Here is an 8,712-nt window from a genome sequence, read left to right as displayed (position 1 = left end):
TCAAAGGTGCTTTACACATGTTTTACTCTGGTACTATCACTCATAGCACAATATCAAGTCCGAAATCACAGCACTATTAATAAATTGAATTACTTTTCTGTATGTAGTTAGACAACAGGACTGGAATAATTGTTCAATTCATGATCCACTTCCAGCAACTATTTTCTTTTTGTTGTTGGAATTCATAACATTCCAGTCATGTGCTCCATGCATGGCTGAGAAGGTCTGCTCCATTACTTCCTTTTCAAAGCGAACAAAGTACTTCTCCCAAAATGTAAATGTGATGGGGGAGAATCGATCTGTGTTTCAGAAAGAGATGCTGTTGCATTCTTTGCCAAACAAGGGCACCTAGGTTATCAATCTGACACCATCTCTTCAGTACACAGGTAAGCAGTCCAGGACCTTGTTGACCCCAAAGATTTCCAATGTATTAAGCCGCAAAATCTTCCAAGCAATTCCATAGAAAAGGAATTACCCCTTAAAGCCCCTGTCCCACTTAGGCAGTTTTTTAGGTGACTACAGGCGACTAGGCTGTCACCACAGGGTCGCCGGGGTGTTGCCTGTATGGTCGTGAATAGTCTCCAAAGAGTCGAAGCGTTGGAGTGTATTCAGATCAGAAGTTGTCAGAAAAAATAAGTATAACAGTGAATGTTTCACAAACTTTAATAATCCTCAAATGTATTTTACACATATTTTACATTGTGACTTTTAGGAAGTCTGTCGATTTAATTCTATTGCTCATTGCATAATACAAAGGCCTAAATCACTGAACTATTATTCAATTGAATTAAATTCCTGTATGTTGTTGGACAATATAACTGGAAAAAATGTTCAATTAATGATCCACTTCCAGCAATGACTTTTTTTTTTTTCCTGGAATTCATGTAATTCCAGATATGCGCACCATACGTAGCTGAGAATTTATGCTCCACATCTGCCTTTTCCCAGGGATCAAAGTACTCCTCCCAAGCTGGATATGGGATGGGGTAGAATCGATCAATGATCCATAAAGAGATGCCATTGCATTCTTTGCCAATGAAGGCAACTAGGTTATCCATCTGACACCATCTCTTCAGCACACGGGTAATTAGTTTAGGACCTTGTTGACCCCAAATATATCCAATGTAGTTGGCCACATAATCTATCATGCAATTCGAAAGAAAAGGATGGTGCCTGTGATAGAAACCCATTGCATCCATACTGAGAGCATTTGAGCTCTCTGGACACATAAAGTTGCCAAATGGCATAGACTTCATTGATATAATGTCCGTGTCCAGGTAGATGCCGCCGTACTTCCACAACAGTGCTATTTTACAGGCATCACCAAACACATGGAGCCAATACATCTCCTTTGTTGGGTTTACCTGTGATATAATGAAGAAAGAAACATTATCTTAATTTCAATTCCTTCTAAACCTTCAGACCTATCCCTAAATCCATGTTAAGCTGTCAGGTCCATTCCTTAATAAGCAACTCTATCCACTCTTCATCTTTCTTCATACTAGATAGAGGCTAGAAAATCAGGCCTCACGATCCTATTGTGTGCCTTCACCTGATGCATGTCCTTAACGACATTAAACACGTCTATAAGATCACTGCTCAGTCTCCTAAGCTTCAAGAACAAATTCCTAGCCTGTCCAATCTCTTCCTATAATTTAGTCCTTGTTTCCTGGTTAATATCATGATAAAGTTTTCTTCACGCAATCAAACTTAATGGAATCTTTCCTGGGTGATCAAAACAAGACACAAAACTCCAGGCGGGGCCTAGCCAACTTCTTGTGCAACTGCACCATCATCAACATCCTAACTTCTATACAATAATTTCACTGATGTGGCCCAGTATGTCTTGTCTTTATCACCTCCCCACAGCCAAAAATTATTCATTGGGGAACTCCACTTTTGCTTGGTCATTGTTTCTGACTCAGATTTGTTTTGACCCTTTTCATACCTCTAGTTACTCTCTCCCCGACTCTCAGTCTGATGAAGGGTCTCGACCCGAAATGTCAGGTATTCCTTTTCTTCAGAGATGCTGCATGACCCACTGAGTTATTCCAGCATTTTGTGTCTATCTTTATGTCTAAAGCCTTGTTCATTACCCTATCCACATATGATGTTACTTTAAGTGAATTATGTACTTGTACTCTTAGCTCACTCTATTCTGCAGCCTTCCCCAGGGGCCTAAAATTCACTGAGAAAGTCCTACTCTGGTTTGACAACCCAAAATGTAACACATCACACTTCCTTCTTATTGGTTACCTTTTGATACCAGAAATTCAAAGGAGTATCTTCAAACAGTTCGGTAGCGTTTAAAGGTAGAAGGACAACATTCTTCACTGAGGAGAGCAACGGGATGAGTCTGTAATGAGGCTCTGGATACTGGCTCAAGTTGCCACTGAACCCCTTCATGAAGAAATAGATTGATTTATCTGGGTTTTGATGAGCAGTAGATTCCACTGAGCAAGCTACCAATGGCTTCAACTCCACATTGTCCGATGTTTCCACAAACATAATCCCAGGATTCAGGATTGGACGAGGATCTTCCACTTGTGACATTATTAACATGTCATTACGAAACTTTTGTTGTCTATCAATACGCCAACATGCATATAGCAGGACACAAACTCCAAATGTGATGATAAGGAGATATAACTGATGCATGGAAATCATGACGTGGCCGGAGGTTCTTCTAAAAAAGCTCCTGTGAAATAAAGTAGGGTCTTTTGAATATTAATAACATTACATGGGAACCATTATTTCCCTTAGCAGTAAAAATCAAATACCAGAGATTCCACATTTATGGTAATTATTAGATTGATTAGAGGTGAAATTAAAACGTATTATTCACAGAGGGTGGAGGGATCTGAAGTTGTTTGATAGCCATGGATAGGAGCATGGCTTACCTAGGTTTACTAGGTTAATTCCCGGAATGGCGGGTCTATCATATGTTGAAAGACTGGAGCGACTAGGCTTGTATTCACTGGAATTTAGAAGGATGAGAGGAGATCTTATCGAAACGTATAAGATTATTAAGGGGTTGGACACGTTAGAGGCAGGAAACATGTTCCCAATGTTGGGGGAGCCCAGAACAAGGGGCCACAGTTTAGGAATAAGGGGTAGGCCATTTAGAACTGAGATGAGGAAAAACTTTTTCAGTCAGAGAGTTGTGAATCTGTGGAATTCTCTGCCACAGAAGGCAGTGGAGACAAATTCTCTGAACGCATTCAAGAGAGAGCTAGATACCCTTAAGGATAGCAGAGTCAGGGGGTATGGGGAGAAGGCAGGAACTGGGTACTGATTGAGAATGATCAGCCATGATCACATTGAATTGCGGTGCTGACTCGAAGGGCCGAATGTAGAGTCCTGTTTGTGGACGTTGGGGAGTAGGTGGACACATGCTGTGCATATTGAGGCTGGAGGAGTGGAGGGAGGATTGACTGTAGATAAAGGATCAGCAACAATGGTTAAACATTCCCCAATGGTGTGGAGGGTGCAGAGAGGTATTGTCTGAGAGCTGGCATCAAAAACATAAGCACTGTCCTTGATTTGACGATGAGGTTTATAGTTATAGAGTTAGAGAGTGTGGGTGCAGGCCCTTCAGCCCAACTTGGCCAGACCAGCCATTAAGTCCCATCTACACTCGTCCCACCTGCCTGCATTTGGTCCATATCGCTCCAAACCTGTCCTGTCCATGTACCAGTCCAACTCCTTCGTAAACGTTAGGATAGTCCCCACCTCAACTAACTACTCCGGCTGCCTGTTCCATACATCCACCACCCTTTGTGTGAAAAAGTTACCTCTCGGATTCCTATTAAATAATTTCCCCTTCACCTTGTATGTCCTCTGGTCATTGATACGCCCACTCTGGGCAAGGGACTCTGTACATCTACCTGATCTATTCCTCTCATGAGTTTGGGATGGTCAAACGCATGCAGGTGGGACTAGTGCAGATGGGACATGTTGCTTGTTGTGGGAAAGTTGGGCCGAAGGGCCGTTTCCACAGTGTATAACTATGACTCTATGCTCCAAATTATCTTAGCCACTCCCACATTGACAATACCATCTTAAGCATCTGAATCTGTTCAAAGTCCATCATTAACTCCAGCTGTCCAGAGTTCTCTTCTGTCTCCAATAATATTCCATTTGACAAATAGTGTAATTTCTCTATTTTATGTCTCCCCTTCTTCAGACTTGGACCATGGGTGATCTCAGCCAGGATTTTCCATGAAAATCAGTTTTGCCATTTTTTTTGTATTGGGACAAAGTGCATAATTCAGAGAATGGAGAGCAGCAATTTCTTGATGCTCTGATCTTTTGCATTACCAGGACTGAGTGTACCAGTGGAATCAATACCAAAATAGGTCTTGATGACTATAAAGGGAGAGATTCATTACTGACAACAACAGCAGACAGCAATGTTGGGAAACATGTTGGGGATTAACAGCACCTGACCAACCATCCAGAATCTATCACCTTCTGCCACAACCTCTCTTTGTTTGACTCAGCTCTCCCCAGTATCAGAGATGTTGTGGTAGCAAGTCCTGCTCGTGAATCTAAGGGAGGCGGTATACTTGAGCTATGCACATTGAGAGTGGAGGCTTGGAGGTAGGATTGCCTGAGGATGTTAGATCAGTGATAATAACATTCAGTTTTGGGGTGGAGGCCGGGTTGAGGTATTTTTTTGGAAGCTGGCTTTGAAACAATACAATACAGTACCTTGTCAGACAGGTTTGTGAGCTTTAATTCTGCCAGAGCATTAATCTTGTGGGGGCTTGTGATGAGTGTGTGTCTCATGCATCAGGACTGGGCCCATTGCTGTGAACCCTTTGAGGTTGTTGCATTTTGGGAAGTCAAACCTGGCCAGGAACTTCACAGTGAATGATAGGGTCTTTTTGTTGTGTGGTCAAGCAGAGGTAATCTACGAGCACCAACACATAGCTCCCTGAAAGTATTCCAGGTGAACTAGTTATGACAAATTCAATGAGAACATATAAAAGACATGTGAACAGGTACATCAGGTTGGGAGAGGCACTCAAGCTTCACATTCATAATGGGAACTGTGCAGAAAGAATATCCATGACTGCACTGGATTTGCCAATTGTTCAGAAATCGGAATCTCTTCCCCCTGCACCGGCTCCTCAGCCGCACGTTCACCCGTCCTGCCTTCAGGAGCCAGAAACAAGATGTCATGTATTCCAATGGTGGTAAATAACATAGAACACACTGTTCAGATTTGTTGGTTGATTATCTCGGGTGGTCAGTGAAATCAAGAATACAGGATAATACATTTATAAACTACCAAGGCATGTTGCAAGCAGAACAGAGACACAAAATGCTGGAGTAACTCAGCGGGTCAGGCAGCAACTCCGAGAAAAGAAATAGGTGACATTTCGGGTCGAGATCCTTCTTCAGACTGAGAGTCAGGGGAGAGGGAAATGAGGTATGTAAAGGTGCAGAATAAATCAGGGCCTTCAGTGCGGCGGCACGGTGGTGGAGCGGTAGAGTTGCTGCCTTACAGTGAATGCAGCGTCGGAGACACAGATTCGATCCGGTTTCCTCCCACACTCCAAAGACGTACAGGTATGTAGGTTAATTGACTGGGTAAATGTAAAAATTGTCCCTAGTGTGTATAGGATAGTGTTAATGTGCGGGGATCACTGGGCGACGCGGACTCGGTGTGCCGAAGGGCCTGTTTCCGCGCTGTATCTCTAAATCTAAATCTAAATAAGCCAGTTGCATGGGAGACCACAATGTTGGCTATGAAAGAGGAGATAACAAAGGGATACGAACAGTGAAACTAGCAGGATAACTAGGGTGGGAGAGGTGGTGGAGAGAGAGGGAATTCAAGGATCACTTGAAATTAGAAAAAACATTGATATTCATACCCCTGGGTTGTAAGCTGCCCAAGGGAAATCAGAGATACTGTTCCTCCAATTTGTGTGCGACCTCACTCTGACAGTGGAGGAAGCCCAAGACAGAAAGGTCAGTATGGGAATGGGAAGGGGAGTTAAATGTTTGGCAACTGGAGGATTTCTAGACATTCCATTGTTATATTTTTTCACAGATCACTTTCCATTTGAAGATATCAACAGAACCCGAAAACATGGGAAATAAAACACTTTTTTCCAACATAAGAACGAAAGTACAGTATAATTCCATAATAAATATGTATGAGCTTTGTCGCTCACCTGCTTTAAACTGGCAGTGCCAATGAAGATGTTTTGTGCGACTGTCCTCGGTCATTTACTTTGCCATTTGGTATTTTGAGTTTATGTTTACGTAACTTTAATTATGAATGATGGGTGTGCCCAAAGAGAGGTTTGATCATTTATGGGTGTGACACAAAGTGCTGTTTGATGGAAAACATGTAGTAATGTGACAATCGTAATGAAGAACATATCAAAATGTAAAGAATTGTTTAAATGCTGGAAGTAATTTTAATAGATTAGGTGGGTACATTCAGTCAATGAGGAATGAGAGGTGATCTTATAGCGTCTGTGGCCTCACGTCTGTCGCTCAGTCTTTCTCAAAATTACGACAGGGGATGCAAATTCTCTTGTCTGCCCCTCAGGCTAGAATGCCTGTGTTTTCATAGGGAATGGGCTGACGGGTTTCAAGTGGCAAACTAATATCAAAACCATTACCTGTCTGTCAGGTAAGGGGGTCAGAGTGACATCCAAAGGAGGGGGCACTGTCACAGCACATGATATTGTGTTCGGTTAATTCTGATCAGTCTGTTTACTCCAATATTGGCAACTGGGACACAGAAGTTGAACATGTTCCTGAATTTGCATTCGTGAAGCATTATCCTTTTTGGGCAACGTTGAAATTTATCAATCTATGTTTTGATCTCTGGCAGTCTCTGGGTTATCCTGGTGGCTCATCTTTGCCTCTGTGTGTTGGCACAGCCCCTCGTTGTCTGTGGGCAGGAAGAGGCTCTTGCATCTCAGGCTTGCCCCGCCACTCAGCCTTAGTCTCAGTAGAAACCCTGGCTGTCTAAGGCATCTTCCCCGCAGCTCAGTCTTGACCACTCATGCTTCTTCTCCTCCTTCTCCTGCTCATTCTCTCTCTTTCTTCTTTTCTCTTTCTTTTTATTCTTCTTTTCTCTCTTTCTCTCCGGGAGAGGACATTGTAACACGATATCAATTAAACTATGAAATCTACCATTGCAAGTGAGTTGGAATGAAGTGAAATGTATTACTAATGTAAGAATTACTGGGTATTTAATTTGGAAAGTTGTATTTATTAGTTTTACCGGAGACAAACAAATCTATTGTATTGTGAACACACTCCTTTCACTATTGCATACGACTTGGGAACATGCTTTATGATGTTTTTTCATTGTGAGTGCAGTCGAAACCACACTGAACACATTTGTTATGATGCAAATACATGTTGAACATAAACACAAAAGTTAATTTGAAAGTCAAAGGTGGCAGAAGTAGTGGCACTTGGCAGCATCATTGTGATTGTAAAATGGGCAATTACGGGAGTGTACACTGAACAAATTCTGTACCACTCATCTAGATTTCTGAGAGCAAGAGCAAACGAGAAGAGTGTCCATGAGAGAGAGAGAGAGGGAGAGAGTGTACGTCAGTGTGTCAGTGAGAGAGAAGGTTGTGTCAATGAGAGAAATTAATTGTGCAGTGATGTAGGCAATTAAAAAAATTAAAACAAAGAAGAGTAGTTGATAATATTGTATTGTGTAATGAGGAAGGATTAGTTAGTGACCTTGTTGTGCAAAGCCCCTTGGGCAACAGTGACCATAATATGGTGGAATTCTGCACTTGGATGTAAAGTGGCAGGGTTAATTCAGAGACTTGGGTCCTGAAGTTAAAGAAAGGAGGCTTTGAAGGTAAGAGACAGGAATTGGCTCATTCTGTCCCTGGGTATCAGGCCACTCCTCGGGTCAGTCCCCTCAGCACTTGACGGACAGGCTACGGGGTTTATACTTGGGCTGTTTCGGGGAGTGGTTCATCCCTGCGGTGGAACTCATTGTGAGTGGATGCTCACAACCGGAATAAAGAACTTTCTAAACCTGCCTGGCGTCCAGCCTATTTCTGACCTTGTCCAGGCCACTGCTCTGGTGACCCCGACGTTCATCACGCGTCATGATGAATCGCAACAATGCACAACCCGGTCCTGCCGACCTCGATGCCGTCACGCTAAAACTTCCAACTTTGTGGACCGAAGTGCCTGATGTCTGGTTTCAGCAGGCAGAGGCACAGTTTGCTGTGCAGTGCGAGATGATGGATTAAACTATGTATTTCCACGTCGTCTGCGCTCTGGACCAGGCGACTGCGAGGTGAGTTAAATCTTACCTCCACGCCCCCCTGGCAGCTAACAAATATGTGGGCCTCAAGGCCCTGCTTATCAGGAGGTTTGGCCTTAGTGAGTCCGAGCGGGCAGCTCGGGTTATGAGCACGGAGGGCCTCGGGGACCGACGGCCGTCAGTCCTCCTGCAGGACATGCTCGCCCTTATAGGCGACCATGAGCCCAGTTTCCTGCCCAAGCATGCCTACCTTCGGCAGCTCCCAGCCGACCTCCGCCTGCAGCTCGCCAGCGATTCATTTACCGGCACGCAGGTGCTGGACGAGCAGGCTGACCAGCTTTGGATGGCCCGTCGGGAGGAGCTGGATGCGCTGGCTGTCTTTTCCTCGGCGTTGGGAGGCGCACAGTAGCTCGGGCCTCCGTCAACCGCGTCTCAGGGCGACC

At 43.8% G+C, this 8,712-nt stretch overlaps 1 protein-coding gene across 1 annotated transcript; it reads right to left on the bottom strand.

The window, feature by feature from the left end:
* Window positions 1-758: 758 nt before the first annotated feature.
* On the bottom strand, window positions 759-2,667 carry LOC144599330 (alpha-1,4-N-acetylglucosaminyltransferase-like). The gene is made up of 2 exons (XM_078410124.1): window positions 2,257-2,667; window positions 759-1,364 (listed from the first exon to the last, which is right to left on the bottom strand). The coding sequence occupies exons 1-2, from the start codon at window positions 2,665-2,667 to the stop codon at window positions 759-761; spliced, it is 1,017 nt and encodes a 338-aa protein (XP_078266250.1).
* Window positions 2,668-8,712: the final 6,045 nt, after the last annotated feature.

Source organism: Rhinoraja longicauda, chromosome 13 (assembly GCF_053455715.1).
Source record: "Rhinoraja longicauda isolate Sanriku21f chromosome 13, sRhiLon1.1, whole genome shotgun sequence".
NCBI lineage: Eukaryota > Metazoa > Chordata > Chondrichthyes > Rajiformes > Arhynchobatidae > Rhinoraja > Rhinoraja longicauda.
This window is presented reverse-complemented; position numbering and strand designations above follow the sequence as displayed.